At 42.1% G+C, this 25514-nt stretch overlaps 2 protein-coding genes across 4 annotated transcripts in view; one reads left to right on the top strand and one right to left on the bottom strand.

Annotated features, from left to right (window-relative positions):
* The first annotated feature begins 1831 nt into the window (after window positions 1-1831).
* LOC116411092 (enolase-phosphatase E1-like) lies at window positions 1832-19196 on the top strand. The gene is made up of 11 exons (XM_031903002.1): window positions 1832-2060; window positions 6223-6359; window positions 7148-7339; window positions 8607-8716; window positions 9330-9476; window positions 10153-10344; window positions 11224-11331; window positions 13896-13994; window positions 14674-14769; window positions 16022-16112; window positions 18723-19196. The coding sequence occupies exons 1-11, from the start codon at window positions 2000-2002 to the stop codon at window positions 18807-18809; spliced, it is 1320 nt and encodes a 439-aa protein (XP_031758862.1). The 5' UTR covers window positions 1832-1999; the 3' UTR covers window positions 18810-19196.
* Window positions 19197-20753: 1557 nt separating this feature from the next.
* usp34 (ubiquitin specific peptidase 34) overlaps window positions 20754-25514 on the bottom strand; it is a 121538-nt gene continuing 116777 nt past the window's right edge. For 2 of the 3 annotated variants that reach the window (XM_002939508.5, XM_018094155.2), the window contains 4 exons: window positions 24905-25045; window positions 24682-24825; window positions 23588-23747; window positions 20754-22045 (listed from right to left, as the gene is read on the bottom strand). In XM_002939508.5, coding sequence (XP_002939554.2) covers window positions 21435-22045; window positions 23588-23747; window positions 24682-24825; window positions 24905-25045 — 1056 coding nt within the window. In that variant the 3' untranslated portion in view covers window positions 20754-21434. The remainder of the gene's footprint in view (window positions 22046-23587; window positions 23748-24681; window positions 24826-24904; window positions 25046-25514) is intronic. The other variant, XM_012963832.3, reaches the window with a different exon arrangement.

Genomic DNA, 25514 nt, shown 5'->3' with positions numbered 1-25514 from the left:
CACACTGACCTATCTATCCACTCACATACAGACCCATACTGACCTATCTATCCACTCACATACAGACCCATACTGACCTATCTATCCACTCACATACAGACCCATACTGACCTATCTATATACTCACATACAGACCCACACTGACCTATCTATACACTCACATACAGACCCACACTGACCTATCTATACACTCACATACAGACCCACACTGACCTATCTATCCACTCACATACAGACCCATACTGACCTATCTATCCACTCACATACAGACCCATACTGACCTATCTATCCACTCACATACAGACCCATACTGACCTATCTATCCACTCACATACAGACCCATACTGACCTATCTATACACTCACATACAGACCCACACTGACCTATCTATACACTCACATACAGACCCACACTGACCTATCTATCCACTCACATACAGACCCACACTGACCTATCTATACACTCACATACAGACCCACACTGACCTATCTATCCACTCACATACAGACCCATACTGACCTATCTATCCACTCACATACAGACCCACAGTGACCTATCTATACACTCACATACAGACCCACACTGACCTATCTATCCACTCACATACAGACCCATACTGACCTATCTATCCACTCACATACAGACCCATACTGACCTATCTATCCACTCACATACAGACCCATACTGACCTATCTATACACTCACATACAGACCCACACTGACCTATATATACACTCACATACACAAACTACAGTAGAACCCCCAATTTACATCCCCGGATTTTAAGTTTTCCCGCTTTTTACACCGTTTTTTTGTGGTCCCACCAATTTTAATGCATTCCTATGGGCTCTATTCCCGGATTTTACATATGAATTTCCCGCATTTTACACTGTTTTTATCATGCCTCTCCCTAGCAAATCGCTTAGTTTTAAGATAAAAATACAGCTTACTTTAGGAATTAAAGTTTCCCCCATGTCTTACGATCACAGGCACCATCTTAGGAAGGTCAGCGTCACCACTATCGCCTCATATTTCATACTGCGCATGCGTACCTATCCGGGAGCGTACAAAATACCGTGAGAGTTGCACAAGTATGGGGAACAGCTGTACAAGGTGCAGATTTTTAAAAGAGTACAGATTTTTGTTTCAGTGCTGTACAGTATTCTTTTCCGCATCTTATTAATTTATAGTGATATTCAAACTTTTAGCAAACACATGCATTAAATGCAAAATGTTTTACAGTACTGTAAAAAGTTGTTTCAGTACTTCTGCTAAAACCTGTGAAATAACTCAGTAAAGGAACTGTGTTGCAAATAAAAAATGATTCCTGTACTTATTTCCTTTAAATCATTGACATTTATGTGTCCTTAACACATTTCCCTGATTTTACACTTTCCCTGATTTTACATCTTTTTTTCATGGTCCCCTGAAAAACGTAAAATGGGGGTTCTACTGTATATATACCAACATCAATACTAACTGTAGATATTAGTATCACAATAGCCTTGGATATTATGCTTGTTCAAGAACTCATCCAAGCTCCTCTTAAAGGTTATTAATACGTGTTGCCATCACAAAATCACCCAGCAGGGCATTCATGGAGCAGTACAAACAAGATTGCCCGCAAGTTGATATGTTGCATAATATTGTGTTGTACTGAGCTGCACACCGCTTGCTTTTTGCCCACTTCAGATAGCATTTTATACACACCAAGCCCATACATGAAGATTTCATATACAGGAACCAAAGAAAATGGAATGTTTGCATAATCTTGACAAAATCTGTTTGCTTATTTAATAATTCCTGCTTGGCAAGTGAGCAGCTGACTCGATAGAAAACAGCACACGGGAGGGGATTGGGGAATTGGTACGTTTCACAGGCTGGACCTAACGCTCCAGAAGAAATAAGCATCCACCAGTTTGGGGAATTTGTACTTTGTAATAGGACCATCTGAATATTTCCTATAGGTTTCTCATCTATAAACAAGGACGTTCATGCAATGGAATTCTGTCTCAAAGGATTATTTTTACTTTGGCTTGCTGTTCCTCTCCAAGGTCTACGTAAGTCCATACTTATACTTATGTTGCCTTTGCAATGTACAGGTGTGGGACCTGGGGTTTTCCGGATAAGGGGTCTTTCTGTAATTTGGATCACCATATGCATCATTTAAACCCAATAGGATTGTTTTGGCTCCAATAAGGATTAATTAGATCTTTGTTGGCATGAGGTACAAGGTACTGTTTTATTATTACAGCAAAAAGGTAAATGATGTTTAAAAAAGTGAATTATGTGATTAAAATAGAATACATAGGAGATGACCTTCCCATAATCAAGGGTTTCTGGATAAAGGATCCCATACATAAATTTGGATCAGTGCCTGAAAATGGCACCATGTATATAAGCAGCCACTGACAATTCTTCTCATTCTCAGTGCTGAATATTTACCAATACTCTGTTTGCTGTAATGTCTGCCTGTCACAGGCTGATCTTCCGTGTTCTAAACATTATTATCCTGATTTTGCCTACTTTATCATTGCAAATGCCAATCCCATTTCAGTTTGTCTGCTTCCTATCAAGTTACAAACATTGTCATCTCATAAATTATTAGTAATTTCTTACGTGACTTTCCCCATGTTCTACCTGTTGCAGCTGCACATTACATACATACATACAGTGGCTTGCAAAAGTATTCGGCCCCCTTGAACTTTTCCACATTCTGTCACATTACAGCCACAAACATGAATCAATGTTATTGGAATTCCACGTGAAAGACCAATACAAAGTGGTGTACACGTGAGAAGTGGAACGAAAATCATACATGATTCCAAACATTTTTTACAAATAAATAACTGCAAAGTGGGGTGTGCGTAATTATTCAGCCCCCTGAGTCAATACTTTGTAGAACCACCTTTTGCTGCAATTCCAGCTGCCAGTCTTTTAGGGTATGTCTCTACCAGCTTTGCACATCTACAGACTGAAATCCTTGCCCATTCTTCTTTGCAAAACAGCTCCAGCTCAGTCAGATTAGATGGCGAGCCTTTGTGAACAGCAGTTTTCAGATCTTGCCACAGATTCTCAATTGGATTTAGATCTGGACTTTGACTGGGCCATTCTAACACATGGATATGTTTTGTTTTAAACCATTCCATTGTTGCCCTGGCTTTATGTTTAGGGTCGTTGTCCTGCTGGAAGGTGAACCTCCGCCCCAGTCTCAAGTCTTATGCGGACTCCAAGAGGTTTTCTTCCAAGATTGCCCTGTATTTGGCTCCATCCATCTTCCCATCAACTCTGACCAGCTTCCCTGTCCCTGCTGAAGAGAAGCCCCCCCAGAGCATGATGCTGCCACCACCATATGTGACAGTGGGGATGGTGTGTTCAGAGTGATGTGCAGTGTTAGTTTTCCGCCACACATAGCGTTTTGCATTTTGGCCAAAAAGTTCCATTTTGGTCTCATCTGACCAGAGCACCTTCTTCCACATGTTTGCTGTGTCCCCCACATGGCTTGTGGCAAACTGCAAACGGGACTTCTTATGGTTTTCTGTTAACAATGGCTTTCTTCTTGCCACTTTTCCATAAAGGCCAACTTTGTGCAGTGCACGACTAATAGTTGTCCTATGGACAGATTCCCCCACCTGAGCTGTAGATCTCTGCAGCTCCCCCAGAGTCACCATGGGCCTCTTGGCTGCATTTCTGATCAGCGCTCTCCTTGTTCGGCCTGTGAGTTTAGGGGGACGGCCTTGTCTTGGTAGGTTTACAGTTGTGCCATACTCCTTCCATTTCTGAATGATCGGTGGAACAGTGCTCCGTGGGATGTTCAAGGCTTTGGAAATCTTTTTGTAGCCTAAGCCTGCTTTAAATTTCTCAATAACTTTATCCCTGGCCTGTCTGGTGTGTTCTTTGGACTTCATGGTGTTGTTGCTCCCAATATTCTCTTAGACAACCTCTGAGGCCGTCACAGAGCAGCTGTATTTGTACTGACATTAGATTACACACAGGAGCACTCTATTTAGTCATTAGCACTCATCAGGCAATGTCTATGGGCAACTGACTGCACTCAGACCAAAGGGGGCTGAATAATTACGCACACCCCACTTTGCAGTTATTTATTTGTAAAAAATGTTTGGAATCATGAATGATTTTCGTTCCACTTCTCACGTGTACACCACTTTGTATTGGTCTTTCACGTGGAATTCCAATAAAATTGATTCATGTTTGTGGCTGTAATGTGACAAAATGTGGAAAAGTTCAAGGGGGCCAAATACTTTTGCAAGCCACTGTATATACAGGGAGGATAGCTTCCCATATAAAGACCTCAAGAAAGTAAGAGATAGTGGTAGACTTCCATGTTGTGTATAACAGTATTAAAGCAGTGACTGTTACTGTGTACAGTAAAACTTTCATTTTTCTATCCCATCAATTAATCTTTGTGTTCTGGTGAGACATTTTGTTCTTCCCTCTCCCAACATTTTTCTGAATCCAGTTATAAAGCACACAAATCCAGGGAGAGAAACGCCTTGTCAAGAAAAATAATAAAAGTATGCCGCCTTGTCCTTGTTTCAATAGGTTATAATTGCACAGTATTTTCTAATTGCCAGTAAAATTCTGCAATCTGGAAAGACAAACACTTTGGAGCCCAGCTCGGGTGGGTGCTAAATAGGATCCGCTGAATACAAGCTTTGGCATTTACTTTGGTTTTACTATATACATACACCTTGACTTCAATGTAATTAAGCTGTGGTTTCAGCCCTTACTGCTATGTACAGACTCACAGCTATACCAGTATGGAATATATTATTCAGAATGCTCAGGACCTAGGGTTTTCCAGGTAAGGGATCTTTCTGTAATTTGGATCACCACACCGTAAAGGGACCTGTTACTCCCACATAAAAAGCTATATAATAAAAGTCCTTTGCAAATTGAAGATGAAACCTAAATTTTTTTTAATGAAATCATCCATACTTATAATAAATGTATTTTAAAATCTGATCTGTCAATCATATATTGCCTGACCCGCATTTGAGGTATAGAGGCGGAGCAGGCAATATATGATTAACAGAACATATTTAATGTAATTAAAAATACTTTAAGCTTCCATTCAGTACTTTCTAGATGTTACCTAGATGCAGTTTACACAAGATTTTGAGTGATACAAAACTTTCCTCAATAACAGTGTTCACAAAATGGCGCCTGTCTGCTTGCTGTGATTGTAAATTCCAAGACTGAAGGAAACAAAATTTTAATAAGTTGTATGGTGTAAATAAAGTTTATTTTGCTTGACTAACATGATTAAAAGGGATTTGGACTTATTTCTTAAGGTCCCCATACACAGGCCGATTGTAGCTGCCGATATCGGTCCCTTGGACCGATTCGGCAGCTAATCGGGGCCGTGTAGGGGCACCAACGGCGGGCCTGCCCGACTGATATCTGGCCTGAAATCGGCCAGATATCGACAGGGCAGGTTAAAAGATTCAGGTTCCGACTGCCCCATTGCCGCCATTATAATTTAATCGCCAAATGATCGAATTAGCCTACGTGTTCCCCGATATCGCCCACCCGTAGGTGGGGATATCGGGAGAAGATCTGCTCGCTTGGCGAGGTCAAATCTTCACGTGTATGGGCACCTTTAGAGTGACAGGTTCCCTTTAAATCTGCTAAATATCATTTAAACATGAAATAAACCCAAATGGATTGTTTTGCCACCAATATAGATTTATGCGGCTTAGTTACCTGCAGGTACAAGGTTTATTATAACAGAGGAAAAGGAAATCATTTTGTAAAATTAGAATTATTTACTTAGAACGGAGTCTATGGGAGATGGGCTTCTTGTGATTCGGAGCTAACAAGTTTCCGGATAAGAGACCCCATACCTGTATCGTGAAAGAAGTGTATTATCTCTAAATCACAAGATTAAGGAGTAACTGATGTGTAACCCTTTATATTATGTGTTACACTGTACGTAGCATGTGGGTTTTGTCTACATACACTTGTGTCCGTACACTTTCTGGGTCCCCTCCCTGTGCCCAATGGGCTGTGTACACATCCAGTGTGATTTCTGTTCCCATGTGAAGTCCCTTCATAGCCCCAGTAACAAACTATACAGTCACATTATAAACTGCGGCGCTTGGATAAATATGGCGAATATAAAACACTTTGCATTTAAACTAAATGACTGATGCTAAATGCGGGCTATACTTTATAGAGAATATCCTTTTTTTAATATAGGTACCTTACCAAAAAGAATGGCACCTTTACAGAGATTAAAGCAAGATACAAACCAGGGCCCAGTGTTTGGGAGGCATTTGTATAGCGTAAACATTTTAAATTCCATCCGACCAATGTCTCCAATCATCAGAGTGACGGTATGTAGGAAATGGTATCTCTATGCATGATGATTTGTTGTATATTTCCTACATGTGTTCATTATATATATGTTATACTTTTGTGTATACCTTAGAAATGTTTCATGGCTGGATTAAGTGAGATGGAATCATTTACCTTTGCTAATTTCCATGACACGGTTTTCAAACCATAATAATATTTACGTGTCCCTGGTCACATTTCTATTTAGTGAAATACCAAGTCTATTTACAGTATGTATATCTATATTTGCAACCAAGAGACAACCATCAAGATGGTAACTATGCATGGCAAGGTCACAATCAGTAGAGCAAAGGCTCCTCACTGTGAGAGCAGTAACGTTATGGAAAGTTAGAGTTAGCCACACACAGTGAGGCTTCCAAGTGACGAAAGACCATCAGTCTAGACTTGGACTGGGATTCAAAATAGTCTCTTGCATTTCAAGCACACAGAGGCCCAAACAGACCCCCAATAAAGCCCAATAAATAGTGAGTGTCTATGGCATCTTACAGCAGCCCCTCTGGCATTTGTCAGAACCCACAGATTGCCAATCCGGGCCAGCATCAGTCTGAGGTTGGATGATCAGCCTTTGGCCAACTGTTTGGCTCAATGCAATGTGGCCATCTTAGGCTGTAAATCATGCAAAGTTATCATTAGAGTAATAGCTCTGAAATAAAGAGCAAATCCTGACATGGATGCCTGTATATCATCCTATAGTGCAAAGACACATGTCTTGAAGGAATCTGCTAGGGGTATGTCCAATAGGATTATCATTTCTATTATAACACAGGCAAAGAAATCAGGAATTGCAGGAAGTGGACCCCTAACCTACAGACTGGTGAACCAATCAGGGAATGAGTTTGATATTAACAATCACACGGGGCAAATCTATGTGGTTTCTGTCGCTGGCAAAGCTGGAACATTTACATTAAGAGTTCAAGCTTCAGACCAAGCTGGCCGTTCCGATCAAGCTATTGTTAAGGTAAAATCACATTATATAATAATTGCAATATCATAGTATTGATGTGAATTATCAGTGTAACATGGCTTGTTTGTGTGTTTATGTGTGAATTTTGAAGCTTTATTATTCTTGCTCGATAAGGGATGGGGTTGTTTATGCAGGGGCCTAGCAGGCTGTCAGTCTCTATGTCTCTTTATTTGCATTCTCATAAGGTCTCCTTTTCTTGGATCATTTGACACTATGGCTTCAACTAAGAAATTCAGCAGAAAGTTTTCTCAGCAGACTCTCTTAATGGGTATTTATTAGTTATGGTTTGGTATCGGATAGTAATAGGTTAATAAAAATAGTATAAAGGAAGATAACCAGTCAAAATGTAAACAATAATTAAAATAATATCACTTCAGGAAAACTAAAATTCACATAAAAGTGAATACGACTAGAAAGGGCAAAGAGGGAGCATTTATAGGACACAAAGGCTTAAAGGGCACCTATCCCCTAAAATGTGTTCCCCAACCAGTATGTATGTGACATGGGATCAGGGGACAAACCAACCTGTTAGCAGCACCTTCGTTTGAAGAAACAATTTTAAAGTGATAGGTGCCCTTTAACCACTTACTGCTCAGGAAATCCTGTAACCCTGTGGGGGTACCTTGACTAATTCCTGTCACTAGTTTCTATAGGGAAGCATATGGCTCTTCCTTTTGCTCCATGCCTAGTACTAGCCATCTCATACTAAGGGGCAGATTTATCAAAACACGAGTTTGTATCCTGAATGGGAAAAATTCGGATTGGAAACGAAAATTTTTGAAAGTCGCAAATATCACAAAAATGATTACGAAAAAATTGTATTAGTCACGATAATATCGTATTGGCGATCCGAAAGTCACGAAATTTTGGTACCAAACCATTGTAAACAGCGGCAGAGCCTTTCTGAATTTTTCACGTGGCCATGCGAAAAAATTGTGCGCCCGCGCAAAAAAGTCGCACAAGCACGAAAAAAACAGCAGGAATACGCTCCCAGCGTTCGTGTCTTGGTAAATCTCCCCCTATGTCTGACAATCCAGCTTACAAAGAATAGTATTTCTCTACCCCAGGAAGAAGTTACAGATGGTTTAAATGTCTCATACATGTTTAATGTAAGAGGTAAGGATTGGGATTGGAGCGCCAGTTCATGGGTGAAATGAAGTGCATGTGAGAAGACAAATGCCGAGGACAGAACCATTTGCAAATGAGCAGAACCTGCAAGTCTGACCATAACACGGTTGCACATTCTTTTTTTTTCTCACAGATAAGAGTTGATCCTGCAGATTCCTCCATCTCTACTGATAAAGGTGTTGTGATCCTTAAACTTAATCAGACACGAAATAGCACTGAGCAGCTGCTTCCAAACATCATTAGGTACGGTGCAGGGTTCAAGGGACTTGTACTCTATAGGTGTAAGAGATTAGGGGCACTAGGGAACTGTAGGAAGTCTGGGGCCAAAATCTAAGAGAAAATTCCATCTAACTCAGGGATGTACAAACTGTGATGCTCCAGCTTTTATTGAACTGCAACTCACAGATTCTTGGAGTTTCAATTGTGTGTGTGACCTCTTTGTGGTCCAACATTTGGTCAGAGCCTCCCCAGCTCATAACAAGTATACAGATTATGTAAAGCATTGATGCCTAAGCCATCGCTCCAAGGATATTTAGTGCTCATCGCAAATTTCAACATAATTCACCTTCCAGTTTGGGTTGGAGCATGTGGTGATAGGTATCCACATCTCACCTTAACTGAGCTTAGAAATGGCTCCCCCACATACCTCCAGTTTCACTACAATAATAATAATAACAATAATAATGTGACAATTACAGTTTTATCATTTTTTTCCCCATGGAGGGGCCCATGTCATTCTGGGGGTTCATTCAAGACAAAAATAAGCTCTCTGCCCACCCCTAAAAGGCCAACTAGAATGATATGAGTTGCTGTTACCAACCACCCTGTATATTATGTATCTTATATTATTTGGCAGCATTCTGACAGGCATTCTTCATCAGAACATATGGGTACAATTAGTTTCCAGTGCAAAAAGTGGCGGAATGAGTGGAGAAATAACATCCATTTGGTTCCAAGCTGCCGATAAGAATAACCAGGTGGCGCGTGCAGAGGAGGTGCTGAGGTAAGTAACCCTTAGTGTGACTTTATACAAGTGCCGCAGTCATTTAAGAGATACTGTTATTGCATAATTACCTTTTTTACAATCCCATTTCATATTTACTCAGCTCTGTTCTGTGGTATTAGAGATTAGATTTCACTGGTTTATGTATATTTTCTAATGAAACACCTTCCCAAGCTTCCCAATGCTCTTCTTTCCTTTCTATTTTTCCTCTATATCTTTTCCCTACTTCCCTCCACTCTGGTCTTTTAGTTCTCCACCTTTTTCTCTTTTTCTTTCCTTCTGGCTCCTGTTGTCTCTCTCTTTTCTGTTTCCCTTTATATCTCCCTCTCCCCAGTTTCACTTGCCCTACTCCTCTTTCTGTCTCGAATGACCCTTCTGCTACCCCTATCTCTATCTGCATTTATCATTCTGTTTAGGGCAGTGGCAGTGCCCGTGACAAACCTTCGTAGCTGTGGGCGACTAATCTACCTGCAATGCCATCCCACTGGCAAGAATGTAAATTACCGGTGGGATGGCATACGCGTCACTTCGATTTCTGGAAGTCGCCCGAAGTTGCCTTGAGAGGAAACTTTATCACTTAATCCCTTTAACATCTATGTGTACCTTTCTTTTTCTCTTCCCTTTTCATTATCCCTCCTTTTAAATATCATGCATTGTTTGTGTTGCCAATTTTCAGGAATTTGACAGACAATATTCGGCGTATTCAGGAAGATCTGGGCAAGCTGTTCCGTTCACCTGTGGAGGTTTCCGTGTCGAAAGCACTAGCAGTTCCTGTAAGATATGGGCCAGAAACTGCAGGTGCTGTAGGTGCTGTGGGTGCTGCGCTGGGAGCGTGTATTTTAGGCCTTTCCTTACATATTATAAGCAGGTAATTTTACTAAGGATTTGCAGATTTTCTCAGTGAGCTCAATTTCTGTGAATATTTGAAGAAATTAAATGATAAATGTTACATCTAAATGCTCATTATTTTGCTCAGGGCTTGATCCCCGAGTAAGGGCACATAAAGTAAGGTAAAGGGAACCCAGTTCAGTTTTCTGTATCGCAGCAGATTTGCTAGAGGTAGGATATGTATGTTATCCGGCCACACATGGGGAAGATATGGTTAGTAATTAGTGCAATTAGACCAAAAAGGTTGCTGGTCCAATTGCACTGATGGTGATCCCACTGACAGAAGCACAGGCTCAAACCATTTTTTGGTGGAGGTGGAGGGGAACACATTCAGCAATTGATTTAAAAGGCTTTGTATGAGAAAAAATAAAAATAATATGTTAAAATCATAAAAAATGATTGTTTAGCATTGTGGGTTAGAAAGTTATTAGAGAAATGAGTTAAGGCATATATAGGGAGATACAAGTCATATTTAGGAAAGAATAATGGCTATGTTGCTGGATTTTCCATTGATCAGGTCACTAAATGGTCACTATACATACATTTGTGCTGTTTGATTGTGCTTGGTACAGGGAAATAACTCTGCTGCCAATGCTTTATGGTATCTCTGTAACGGTTATCAGAAAACTGGGAAAGGGGCGTCGCTCATGCCATGTAACCCAAAGTGATTAATAACATTTTCCACCACATTTTCTGGAAAAAAGTAATAATCTAGCCTGCCCAGTGTCATTGTGCAAACATAAAATAAATCAATCTAAGCTGTGGCTTGTGAAATGTAATTGTACATACCTGTACATGTTCATTTTCCTAAACTTGGCATCACAGCTTATTAACATCATCATTTCTTATTTCTGATCAGAAAGAAATCTAAGAATTTAGCAGAAGACAAAGTAGTCATTCCGGGGACCACAGACCTTTCACAAAAGGAAAAAGAGAAAGAACCTCCCACTTTAGATAATGGAAACAAGTAAGTATTCCAAGCATTGTGTTTTTTTAGTAATGGTATTGCACACATATATATTTTAGACTATATTTATCTTCAAGAGCATGTTATGCTTTTCTCATAAGCTGGTTGGCACTTACTGGCTGAAAATTATAGGACATAGGAAGAGTACATCCAGTCCAGCCTGGCCTTGCAGGGTAACTGTATAATAAACTGTAGGAAGTCAGAACAAGCGGCACCTAATTCAGTGGTCCCCAGACCACTTTGAGGTACAAAATTTGATGTGGGACCCCCTTAGCTCATAGCAATATTTTGAAGATATATACAGTATATGCTATGCATCCATTGTTCCTAAAATATCCAGGACAGCAAATAAGGGATGATCTACAGTCTCATCCTAAATTACCCTTAAGGCACAAGGGAAGGTATAGTCAGGCACAGGTTTGCCATTTCTTACCACTTAGTAGTCCCTCCCCAACTCTACGTAATCTGTAAGAAATCGGCACATGGGCTGATATTAGAACAGGGCCTGGTGGACATAACATTGTCTGGCTCCAGCTTGGATAATTAGTAAGAATGGGGATAACTTTGTGTGACAGTTAGTGACTTTTCTGTGTGATATGGGTAAATACAATATAGTGTCAGGGACTGCAATATAGCTGTCTATTGGTAGGGTACTTATCTGCTATCTTTCCTTAGCTTCTAGCATACAAACAGATATTCTCTAACTGGTCTTTAGACTGGAACCCACATCCATGGTTTCTATGCTTCCCCAGAGGAGCCAGCCCCACAGTTTGGTACCCATTGACCTACTCTGTAGGTGAGACTGCAATTCTCCCCATTCACATGCAGTAGTGATAGGCAGGTTGAGCTGCAACACATGGGACCTGTGGGTAGACGTCAGGGCAGGCAGCAAATCAGTGGAGTCAAGATCAAGCATGGAGTAAAAATATCAAGAAAGCAACCAGGTACCAGGCTTGCACACAGAACTCTATACACAGAGCCAGCTTGGGCAATGTGAGTGTATTTATTTGTGGTCCATCAAACCAATGCGCGATGCAGTTCTGTGCTCCAAAATGCATTCTGGCCAAGTGACAGCTTACTAAGTGCACGTGTGCAGAGAGAATTAGTTTGCACACGTTCTCAACTAAGAACACAAATTTGCTCCAGAGTAGTTACAAATAGTAACCAATTAGCTTTACTTACTCTGTCCTACGTTGAATACTAAAAAAGTCTTCGGTAGGTTGCCATGGGTTACTGAAGTTCCTCCCATTGTCAATGTACATGGTATGTTTGTGCTGGTGGCTGATACCCACTCGTGTTCTTTTTGCTCATTAGTATCTTCCCTTTTGTGGCAGTCACGTATGCACGAGGCCCTGTGCCTGGGTGCCATCCACTCTTGGTCAAACAATTCCTTGCATTGGCTTTGCATTAACTGAATCTTTTCTACCAAGAATTTCCTTAAATCCATATGTTTCTTTCAGCAATAACACACTGATATCCGGGGGGGGGGGGGGGGGGGGTTGAAAGTGGAAGATGCTACGTTGGTGACAGTAAAACACAAGCTGACAGATCATTACCGAGGCATAACTCGTACACTGAAAGCCCATGACAGAACTGGGTCACTGCCTGTTGGTTTGTTACAGTTCAAAAGGCAGATTTTCCAGATCAGTAATGAGGGCGCAATCAGTACCTGAAATGAATGTGACTCAGGGGTGTAACTACAGAGGAAGCAGACCCTGCGGCTGCAGGGGGGGCCCAGGAGTGTAAGGGGTTCAATAAGGCCAATGTTTTGGGGCCCTAAATTGAATTTGCTGTGGGGCCCAGTAACATCTAGTTATGCCAATGATTGTCTTATTCTTTCATGGACCCTTCTATTCCAATAACTTACATGGGAAGGGAGATGGATAACCCTGTGCACGGCTTAATTATACAAGAAAAAAAAAAGTACTGAAATGGAAAATATACCCTTCCCCCTTTTAACATGAGCTCATTTAGTTGAACTTGTGTAGAAAAGGTGCATAAACACTATCTGAACTTCCAGATATACAGTAAATATAAATGTTTTTCTTCTACACAAACATCCAACCAACACAACCAAGATACTCATACAAGTAATTTCCCAACATCCCTAAGACACACAATGTGATGCAACCCCACCCTTATGGATTCTGGGACTTGGTCCCTCTGCTTTTTAGAGAATAAATGCACCCTACTATGGAAACAAGAGAAGGGTGAGGTTGCATTACTGTATAAGAGGAGGAGATAGACTATCATGGTCTCATTTCAATCTGTGAATCTGTGAAACTAAAATATATGTACAAATAAATTTGTAAATGAACATGTACGTTACCAGTGCAGCTAGCATCTCGAAGATATTCTCACGGTTTTTTTCTAAGTAGTATGGCAACCCTAAAACCTGATTTCCTGGGGGTGACAATTTTTTTCCCATAATTTCTTGTTAATTTCTTGTTAACAGTACTGTCACACCAAATGCCTGTTTCTATTTGCTAAAATAAAGTCAAATGTAGCCAAGCCTTGTCTGATATTTTCTGGCATGGATTTATAATGGAAACCTTTGATTGCAGGGGTGCAGAGGTGAAAAAACTGGAGGCTGATGAGAAAGGAAAAGAGGAGCCACATGGAGATGATAGGAAAGAACCTCAGGAAGAAGCAGACAAAGAGAAGTAATTGCCTTATGTTCTCTCTTTACCAAGAGAACCTTTGGAAGTGGGCGCTCATGGCATGGCTGTTAGCCGTACGGCACTCCCAAGGGTATTGCACACATTTGATTGGCCAGTTCTTTGTGGGACTTATGTTACTACTTAAAGAACAATACAAGAGATTGTGAGACATCAAAAAATGGAAGAAAATGAGAAAATCAATGAAAATGATCTGTAGCTGAAGCAACTTGTAATCCCTAGGGTCTGGTATGGCACCTTTCATGAACAGCAGCCTAGCGTTACGGCCCACAGACTCATGGTTACCAGTAAGGCTTCTCCGTGGCACACCTACACATCATGTTTGTGACATTACACATGTCTTTCACCCAGGGCACAGGGTGGGTAAGAACAACACACAACCAGACGGGGTGGTTCCAAAGTGCTCATTGTGGAAGCAGTGCAGCAATCCATTGCTAGAAGGAGTAGGTTTTGGGGGGAACTGTGTGGGAAGCAGGTGGTTGCACCATGGTTGCTGCCTGCTCTCCTGATGGGGTCCCAGTAGATGTGCGTTCCCACCGCCAGATAAATGCATCCCACTTCTACTGAGTAAAAACACCTCTGGCTTTCCTCCTCCATATGATATACTGCTGGGTTATAATCCAAGTAGCTACGAGTCCTACTTATATGTATTTACATTTACCAGATCCCCATCAGAAGAGACCACCAGTCCTGCAACAGAGGAGCCAGCGAAAGACGCGACCACAGCGGATGATCAGGGCGGTGGGCCAGTGGAAACAGTGTAAGTTCTAAATGTTGGTTCTTGCTGTGTTCCAATACTGGAGTACTGGGCGACTGGGGTGCATCCAATACTGGAGTACTGGGCGACTGGGGTGCATCCAATACTGGAGTACTGGGCGACTGGGGTGCATCCAATATTCGGGTACTGGGCGACTGGGGTGCATCCAATACTGGGGTACTGGGCGACTGGGGTGCATTCAATATTCGGGTACTGGGCGACTGGGGTGCATCCAATATTCGGGTACTGGGCGACTGGGGTGCATCCAATACTGGGGTACTGGGCGACTGGGGTGCATTCAATATTCGGGTACTGGGCGACTGGGGTGCATCCAATACTGGGGTACTGGGCGACTGGGGTGCATCCAATATTCGGGTACTGGGCGACTGGGGTGCATCCAATACTCGGGTAATGGGCGACTGGGGTGCATCCAATATTCGGGTACTGGGCAACTGGGGTGCATCCAATACTTGGGTACTGGGCGACTGGGGTGCATCCAATATTCGGGTACTGGGCGACTGGGGTGCATCCAATACTCGGGTACTGGGCGACTGGGGTGCATCCAATATTTGGGTACTGGGCGACTGGGGTGCATCCAATATCCGGGTACTGGGCGACTGGGGTGCATCCAATACTCGGGTACTGGGCGACTGGGGTGCATCCAATATTCGGGTACTGGGCAACTGGGGTGCATCCAATATTCGGGTACTGGGCAACTGGGGTGCATCCAATACTCGGGTACTGGGCAACTGGGGTGCATCCAATACTCGGGTACTGGGCAACTGGGGTGCATCCAATATTCGGGTACTGGGCAACTGGGGTGCATCCAATACTCAGGTACTGGGCAACTGGGGTGCATCCAATACTCGGGTACTGGGCAACTGGGGTGCATCCAATACTCAGGTAGTGGGCAACTGGGGTGCATAAGATTTTAGCTGTTAAATCTCCTGTAGTTTGGCGCCCAAAGAGGGAAACAACATTGAAAGACCCTGGGGGGTCACACACCCATCTAAATCCAAAATGGTGTGAGTGCTGGGTGGGACAGAACTGCAATAGAAGTGGCGTCAAAATACAGTTCAAAGGTAACAAGAGGGTTGGCTGCCAAGAAGAAACTCCCTGAGCAGAGCAATGGGCTGGGCTGCACTTTTGGCCCTTTGGGCAGCCTCAAAATTACCCCCGTATTCTGTTTTTATAGTTTGTTCTGCACTACACAAAGGTAATATATAGAGATGTCTGGTTTGTTTTTCGTTTTTAGCCCTGCTAAAGAAAGTGAAGCTGGCGGGGAAGCAGCAGCCCCCAGCCCTGAAACTGAACATGACAAAGCGACAGGAACGACAGCCCCTGAGGTAAAATATTATTATGTGGATACGGAGTAAAGAACTGATATAATTATTATATAAATAGCAAGTGAGTGGCTTGTGCCTTTAAACACATGGGGGCATATTTATTATAGTGTGTAAGTCAATGTCATCAGTGATGCTGCCCATAGCAACCAATCAGATCTTTGCTTTTGTTTTCTAACTTGTAGGTGAATGTTCAAATCTAATTGCTGATTGGTTGGAATAGGCAGCATCACTGGTAATGAATTTGTTATGAAATATGGGGATTACATGCCCATGTTGGGCCTCAAAGGGGACTTGAAATTAATAAGGCTGAAAACCCCTGCTCCAGGCCCAAAAAGTTGCTCATAACTGGCTAAAAACAAAACATTACTTACATACACTATACATACTCCAGAGACAATCTAATCTAATGAGATGAAGGACTGGCCAGAATAATGGTGTTATAAATACAAAATGCAAATAGTAGGATTAAAGGAACAGTAACACCAAACCTGAAAGTGCTTTCTATGCATTTAAATATAAAGTACAGTTACTCTGCACTGGTAACAAATCTGTTTGCTTCAGAAACACTTCTATAGTTTATATCAGGGCTGTCCCCCCGAGGGATTTCTATGGCTCCGAGTCTGCTCAAAGGCCCCATAGGCTTCACTGTATAACATCATTATTTTTATATATTTCAGCCCTCAAACATGCTATGAGAAATAACTGGCCCACTACATGTCATAAGTTGGACAGCATTGCTTTATATAATGTAGCCGGGGGGGGCAGTCATTCAGTCTGAATAGGCTGATTCTCGGCCTGCAGCGAAGGAGCAGCCCCTACAGTCTGAATAGCCTACCCCTGCGCCTGGGCCAACATACCGGCTCCGTGTGCTTGCACGCAGGCCGACACGGGGGTGCAGTGACAGTTGCTCAGGGTGCAGTTACAGAAGTAGGCTCCTGCGCTTATCTGCAGGCAGAGATTTCGGCTCTGAAATACAAATATGCGTTTCACTGCGAAATCCACTTTGTGTTTATCCGTTTGTCAGCAGGCCAAGTGTGGCATTAGCTTAAGGGAACTTGTACATAGGGAAAAGTGCTGCATTTGTTTTCCCACCGGTCGATTTACATTATTACTTGTGGGAAAGCATTTTGGGGAAATAGGCCACCCCACGGTAGCAGAGATTTATTTATTGCAGGTGAGTAATCATTAAAGTACCCTAAAGCCACCAGTTAGACCAGTGCTGTCCAACTGGCAGCCCGCGACCCCCCTCTGTGTGGCCCCCCACCTGTCTGGCTGCTTTGATGGTTAACTCTTGTATAAGCTTTAAATGGTATCAGTACTGTGATTAACTGCCCCCCTGCATGGCTCTCACCTCAGATTCAGGCTGTAATCCCCCTGTATTGTTTAAACATGTAATCCTCTGTACTGTTCACACCTTTTAATCTATGCATTGTTTACCCCCTGCAGTGTTTACACCTCAGGCTGTAATCACCCATATTGTTCGTCTGTTCACACCTCAGACATTGTATGTACTGCCTGAACTATGCTGCCTGTGTGTAGGCAGCATAGGGTAGGCAGAGTATGGCACAAACAGGCAGCATAGGACAGGGAGGGTATTGAACACACAGGCAGGGTAGGGCAGAGTATGGCACACATAGGCAGGGTAGGGCAGAGTATGGCACACATAGGCAGGGTAGGGCAGAGTATGGCACACATAGGCAGGGTAGGGCAGGCAGAGTATGGCACACACAGGCAGGGTAGGGCAGAGTATGGCACACATAGGCAGGGTAGGGCAGGCAGAGTATGGCACACACAGGCAGGGTAGGGCAGAGTATGGCACACACAGGCAGGGTAGGGCAGAGTATGGCACACACAGGCAGCATATGGCAGGTAGAGTATGGCACACAGGCAGGGAAGGGCAGAGTATGGCACACACAGGCAGCATATGGCAGTCAGAGTATGGCACACACAGGCAGGGTAGGACAGGCAGAGTGATGTGTGCTGTACTCTTTCTTCCCTATGCTGCCTGTGGGAGGTGAACCTGGCAGGGGTTTGTTCTGGGAGTTTGTTAGCAGTTGGAAATGGCCATTAAATGGTCCCTAAGGTGTGTAATTATGTACTGGGGGTTGCTCTGCTATCCACAGGGGAGGAGAAGTCATATGGATTTTAGGGTGTATGACATAATATAATTCTTTCACATATGAATGATGGTTGATATCCCTGCAGTGAGGACCAAGCATTTGGGTTTTTGCTGCTCTACCACCATTGTGATAAAATGGGTATGGTTTGAAGTGGGTGTGGTTTAAAAGGGGGAGTGGCTTCCATTAGCGGCCCTCCACCATGTATGCGTGAGAAATTCCGGCCCTCGGCTCCGCAGAAGTTGGACAGCACTGAGTTAGACAATGGGTTTAGTTCTAACACAGGGCAGTAAACAGGGGCCAGATCCTAGTCATGGCTCTGTACAGGACTACATACTGAAACCTCATAAAATTGGAGATTTGTTGCCAGAAATAGTTTATCTGTAGGGGCTGGATGTACAAACCTAAATGTAAATACAATATTTTCACTTTTTAATGTTACCAGTGCTTTAACTTTTGTTTCTGATATCAAAATTCTTACTCTGTCTTCTAGACTTCTCAGGCAGCCGAGACACAGAAAGATAAGGAAGAGGAAGGAAAAATGCTTTCTACCACTGCTACATTTCTGGATGATGAGTAGAGAACTGCAGCCTGACAGAAGAATAAGTATCTGGCTTTTACACACACACACACACAGTCAGGCACAAAAGTGCAACCTCCCGCCCTGTTATAAATAAGAATGTGACTACGCTGCCCATTTATGCCGGATCAGTGACCATTCCTCCGTGCCGCTTGCCCCACGCAGTACTGCCCAGCGCTCTCTGGTTCTGCTTATTGCACTCCGTTCTGCTAATTCCTGCTGTATCTATTTCTGTCTTTCCTTCACTTTATTCTTATTTGCTCCTCACTGGGAGTCTTTTAGTATTGGTGTTAGAATGGATTATCTATGCTTCTCCTCCCGTAAGTGTCTGATAAATACTTTCTAAGGCTTTCATAGTGCCTAGAATAAAGCCCATTACATTCTGGTGCCTCCGTCCCTGCCTGGCAGATTTCAAAAGGAATTCAACTAAAATATCATCCTGGGAAACCGTTCTACGGTGTAGAAGACTCAGTATACATACAGCTGACAGAACTGTACCCCCTGTTGAGACTAAATGACTTGCTGTTACGCATTGCCTACCTTATCCTTGTTTGCTATAAACATATACAAATATGTTATTGATGATATATTCTGTATTTATAGTATCAAGCACGACCCTGCTCACTGGTAAATTCACTTCAATTTCCCTATGGATCAGTGCATCTTTTAGACAATGCTGCAGGGCACATCATTAAAGGAGAAGTAAGGGATAATGTAATCCCTTAATAAATAATAAACATTTTTGCAATGATCCGAAAAGTTATTTGTTAAATGTCCCTTTCTGTTCTCCACAATGCTTATCGTGGCTACATGATGCAGCTGTAGTTAGCTTTCTTCCTCCCCACAATGCCTTGCATATGCTGACTAAGTGCCTTTTAGGGAAGCGAGTACTATTCTGGGTGCCTTTTCCCTACAGCTGGTTGGTGTTGCCTGGGGATTAGTAAAACCCACACCCTCCCTCGTCAGTAGAGCAAAGGATGACTAAGCCCCCTATTCACAGGGCCCCCGTCCCCCAACTTCCCCTAAGGTGTGACACCTACCATAGGGTTTATGCTTTTCCTATACCGAGAATCTAGGCCATGGATCCCACTGCGTGAAGGTGAAGTCCAAAAAGGAAGAATTATGTAATCACCAACCTTATATAAATTAGAGAATGCCCATAACTCCCTGGGCCAATCAGGATACATCCCTCCCCACAGGCCATTACTCAGTATGCCAGGTTATCTCTACATCCTGGAATTCGCTCCCACAAACCATCAGACTTTCTCCCAATCTCTCTGCCTTCAAGAGATCTCTAAAAACACATTTATTTAGAGAATCTTACCCTAATCTTGTTTAAAATAACCTCAGTGTGCCGCTAAAAGCAATACCCTGTGCCACACCTCTCACAACTCTGGTCATGCCCATTCCCACACCTTGTGTCTAAACCTTTCTCATTGTAGATTGTAAGCTCTTTTGGGCAGGGCCCTCCTCAGCTCTTTTATTGGTTATTGATTGCTTTATATGTTACTCTGTATGTCCAATGTATGAAACCCACTTATTGTACAGCGCTGCGGAATATGTTGGTGCTTTATAAATAAATGTTAATAATACATCCCTTATACTTGCATTGCTTAGCTTCTCAGCTAAAAAAAAAAAAAAATCACAGCTCAGTGCAAACTGTTGGGGTCCCCATGGTTGCTGAATAATTCATCTATGCTGCATCCTTCACAGTCATTCGTTCCACAATCCAGTTTGTAAGTAAAAGCCATTGTAGCAATCACTTCAGAACTTGATCAGTTCATTCATTGCCTGCTTGCATTCCCTAGACACGATTAATATGTGACTTTAGGCCTTGATTAGAGCTGTTAAGCCGAAGGTCAGGTATAAGCAGTCTAAAACTGTTGATATCTTAAAAAACACTGATTTAAATTATCCGCTGAAGGAAACGGATGCAGACAAAAATGAAAAGTCATCACAATTAGTTTAATGAAGTGCACAGAATAGCGTTCAATCATGTCAATAAAATAAAACAATTATTATTTTTAGTTTTTTTTTCTTTTTTACATCAAGTGTGCTTTATTTCCTCCACAGGTATTCTGTTAAATAAAGCACCATATATACTGCCAGGCCACAGCTAGAGAGGATTCTTTACAGAATCAAATTTCTTGTGGTTTAGTACAAGTAAACTTAATTTTGATAATAAGAACCACAGCGATCTGAGGCAATCTGCCTCTATTATAAGGTACAAAACTGGCACAGAGGACACTATATTATACACGGTAAAAAGGACAAGTTTAAATTACATCATGTTGGGCAAGGGGGGGCTCGATCCCCCCCATTTCCAGGCGGCCATATTAAATGAAAGCCACTACAGTAAACCTGAATTACATAAAACATATCCATTATGATTGCCCTTTACAAATAGTACTGTAGATGCAGGTCTGGTTTCTGGGGTTCTGCTTGAGAATAAAGCGTGTCAATTTATCTTGCCATTCAAGCAGAAAGCACTTGACAAACTGAAGCACAAAACAGAAATAAATTGCAAAACTTGTATACAAACAGCTTTAAAAAAAAAAAACAAAGAAAATAAAACCAAAAAGAAAAACAAAAAAAGACTTAAAAGCAGACATGCTACCACTAATGTCAAGAAGCAGCTTTGTTTTCTTTTCCTGATATCCTTGAGACCACAAGAATAGTGGACTCAATGGTCCTGCACAAGGTGTCTAAAATGTCGTTTTGTTGTACATGACTAAAAAGTCCCCTGGAATGGTCACAATTGAGAGAAAGGCTTAGATCTGGATCGTTAGAGGACAACGTTTGAGCATCACAGCTCCTCAGATCTGCTAAGTCAGCCAGCACTGCGGAAATGGAGGTGGAAGGAAGCTCATTGTCTTCGTCAGTCACCGTAGCGTCCTTGGGACTCTGAAGGTCCTTCATTTCCTTGCTATCTTCAAATTTACTGCTGCTGCCAGTTTGGTCTTCCACTTGCTGCGGCCTTGAAGACAGCATTAGATCTTCTGAGAAGGAAGAGGAGACTTCTATTCTGAATTCCTTAGAAGAGCTATTTTCAGGGGAAGGTGGATCTTGCTCAGTTCCTGGATCAATGATGGAAGAGTCCCTTGTTTCGTTGTCTGATGTGCTTGTTGGGGTGGAAACTTCTCGGTCGTTCTTAAGATCACTGATGCAGCTATCGACCATATGCTCCTCATCGCTGCTAACCCGTCTCCTTTTCACTGGAGTAGCACCTTCATCATCTACAAAACATGTCATTGGAACGTTTAGTAAATGGACCTAAGCATAATGCAGCAACATGGCATACAGGGAGGACTGTGAAGCTGAAGAGGAGAACACCCTGTGGTCATTCATATAAACAAGCAAGGAAAGCAAGCCACCATCACTCCCCCCTGTATTGTGGCTGCAACTTTTCAGAAAAGTGTCTGCAACAAAACGCCAAGATTATTCCGAGGACAATATAACGCTGGGCAGTTTAGAGCAGGTATTGTCCTTTAGGAATCAGCAGCAATATCTACAGGATGTGCTTGGTTTATGGGTTGGGGAAGCAACTATTCCAAGGCAACAAATGCTTTAGGAACCTCTTCTGTTAACAAAAAACAAATCTCACACAGATGCAATTCTTCAGATCAATCACATTTTTTTGCGATCATCATCCCTTAAAACAATCACAAGGACAAGTCAACCCAAAAAAAAATTTCTTGCCTAATAAAAGAAAGCAAAATTCTAAGCAACTTTGCAATATACATTCATGACATATTTGTAATGGTTTTTGACTTATTTGTATATATAACTGCTATTAGAAGTGGGGTTTGTCTGTTCTTTTCTATTCTCTGCCCTGGGGGCTCAGGCTGTTGAAACAATGTAACCCAAGGCAGCAGCCTGACAGACCTGACTTGCTGGAGGAGACAGCATTTGCTGAACTCCTGGTTGCTGCAAAGGTCAACTTTCAGTAGCAATTACATTTACAAATAACTTTTAAAGCACTGAAAAATTTTAATAAGTTCATATTGGAACGTTGCTTATAATTATGTTTTCTTTTATTAGCAGACACAAAGTTTTGGGGTTGTCCCGTCCTTTAAACACTTTCATTAAACACTATACAGCACACAGGTAATTCCTGGAGATGCTGCCAGTGCACAGAGGAGCTGGAGCAGCACAAGATGTCACCCACCAACCCCCTGCAGTGCTTCTCTTCGTTTCAGAACCAGGTCCAGCATTTAGGTGGTACCCAGTGGTGAAATTCAGTATGGGGGAGGGAGGCCTATGGAAGGAAGCCATGGTTGACTTTTGTTGTTCTTTAACTTAGAAAATGCGTCCATGACAACCCCAGAGATTAGTCTCCCATAACTGCAATTCTTGGGCTTACTCTGGCAGAATCTTCAGTCTGCCATTATATTTGGAAGGGGGGCCACTTAGAGAGGCCAAAGTTTTCATTCTTCTTTAAAAGCATAGGCAAACTGTAGTCCCAGGGTACTAAAATACTGTTTTCATATGGTGGAATGAGGATCTGAGCATGGCCATGCAGTCTCAGTTTCAGTGTATACAATCAGGGCGCAATACTGTATGCAGAATTTTCTAAAACATTGTGGGGTTCAAGTGCTTTATTGAAAAAGAAAAAGCTTTATTGACAAACTTTATACAAACAATAAAAATGTTTTTTTATTGTTTGTATAAAGTTTGTCAATAAAGCTTTTTCTTCAGTCTCCTTTTCTCACCCTGTCAATAGCCAATAACCCAGTAGAGGCTAGGGGTAAAGTTGGAGCCAAACCAATAAAACTAACCTTTAGTTTTACCTTCTTTGGCTTCTTGCTCTTGTAATGAGTTTCTCTGTTGCTGACAGGCTCTGCATTTGCTCAGGAGTTCTTGCAGAGTCGGGATTAAGGCTGTGTTAAGCTGTTTGGGAGTGTGGACCGAAAGGAGCAGAGCGAGTGCTCGAAGATCCTGCAAGAACATTAATGAGTAGGATACAATAAGTAATAAGCTTAAAAGGATACATAGTATTGCTACATTTCACATTTCACATTTCATTAAATACCAGAGATTTTAAAAATAATTAGAATTCCTTTGAAGCCTGTTTGTAACATGACTTCTCCGGAGGACAGTTACAGCGATAACACGGCTTCTACTGTCTGTTATGGAACCCATAGCAACCAATCACATATTAGCAGTAGGATTATTGCTATAGCAACAGCATATTTTGTGCCCAGAGAAATTATAACCTTCATCCTAGAGCATGTGTGTCAAACTCAAGGCCCGCGGGCCACATCCGGCCTGGTGTGTAATTATATGCGGCTCGCAAAATCATTTCATACATTATTGGTTGTGAATAACACGCCAAGAAGAAGTGGTCAGAATAGGGATCCATAAAACCAGGAAGCTCTGCAGAAGTGACGCTGCGGCACGGAACCAGTGTTTCTTTCCACTTCTATTTCAAGTAAGTTCCTGGCCGGGGATTTAGTTTCATATTGTGTAGCTCCCCTGAGGGCTCTATTCGCACGAGCAAAGTAGCGTCAGAGAGCGTTTTGCACTATTGCACTTTGGAGGATCATACCTTCTTTCTAGTAGTCTCCTCTCACCCAGACCCTATTAATATACTTGAGTCTAATATCATTAAGGGATGATCTATATAACTATGGGCAGTGGTGTGTGTATATATATATATATATATATATATATATATATATATATATATAATTATTGCACAGTATTGCTGAAAAGTACAAAGTTTTAAAAGTTTAGTTTTAGTGTGTTCAATAAATGTTTATCCTGTTCGGCCCGCGACCTAAAGTGTGCTTTGGATTTTGGCACCCTGTGCAATTGAGTTTGAAACTCCTGTCCTAGAGGATATGTTAAAGCAATTTAAAACAAAACTTACCCCATTTAAAGTGCTGCTTGCTTTGGAAATATCAACTCTGTTGCCGAAATCTGATTCGACGTTTTGATACTGATTGATGAGGTTTGTAATTATTGTATTCATAAGGTTTGCGCAGTTCGTTTCGGAGAACACTTGACTTTGAACCTAGGAGAAAACACAAACGTTATCATCAGAGACACAAGCCCGGATTGTCCAATATCAGAACTCAAATCCATACACGTACCTTTCCAAGGAAATGGGTTAAGAATGTGTAGACGATGCTGTTATTGAGGAAAAGTCTTTCATCCATTAAAATGCATTTAATATACTCGGCAAAAACTGGATCTTCACACAGCAGTTTTGTGCAGCTTTTAGCCATTGCCGACTTTCGGGAAAACAAAAAACAGGGCTGTTAGCGTTCATGCAATAAAAGTACTGTTCGTGGGCAAATTTCAGCTATAATGTAATCTACTTTAGGACCAAAAACACACTGCAGATGAAGAGCGTTTAATGCAAGGTCACTATCATAAGTCTGTCCCACGTTATTAAAACAACAGAACAGAGAACAACTGTCAGTTGAAAAATCCCCCACCGGTCCCCTATCTGTTATTCTGCAATAAGCTGAGGGCCCATGGGGAGAAGAGATTTAATCACGGGCGACAAATCTCCCCGAAATGCCTCTCCAAGGACAACAAGTAGATTACTAGTGGAAAGGGCATACGCATCTCTTTGTTTTTCTGAAGTAGCAAGTTTCTTCCTGCAGGCAACTCAGCACGACCTCAGAAAACAAAGTATATAACGAGTATACCTTTCCACCAGCAATTCCCTTTATTGCCAGTGGAAAGGCATTTCAG

The sequence above is a fragment of the Xenopus tropicalis genome, chromosome 5, assembly GCF_000004195.4.
Source record: "Xenopus tropicalis strain Nigerian chromosome 5, UCB_Xtro_10.0, whole genome shotgun sequence".
Taxonomy (NCBI): Eukaryota; Metazoa; Chordata; class Amphibia; order Anura; family Pipidae; genus Xenopus; species Xenopus tropicalis.
This window is presented reverse-complemented; position numbering and strand designations above follow the sequence as displayed.

Coding starts and splice junctions, on each gene's coding strand:
- LOC116411092 (XM_031903002.1), top strand. CDS start 2,000: ATGGAATTCTGTCTCAAAGGATTATTTTTACTTTGGCTTGCTGTTCCT. Junction 8,717..9,329: donor CTGCTTCCAAACATCATTAG/GTACGGTGCAGG, acceptor ATTATTTGGCAG/CATTCTGACAGGCATTCTTC. Junction 9,477..10,152: donor CGTGCAGAGGAGGTGCTGAG/GTAAGTAACCCT, acceptor GCCAATTTTCAG/GAATTTGACAGACAATATTC.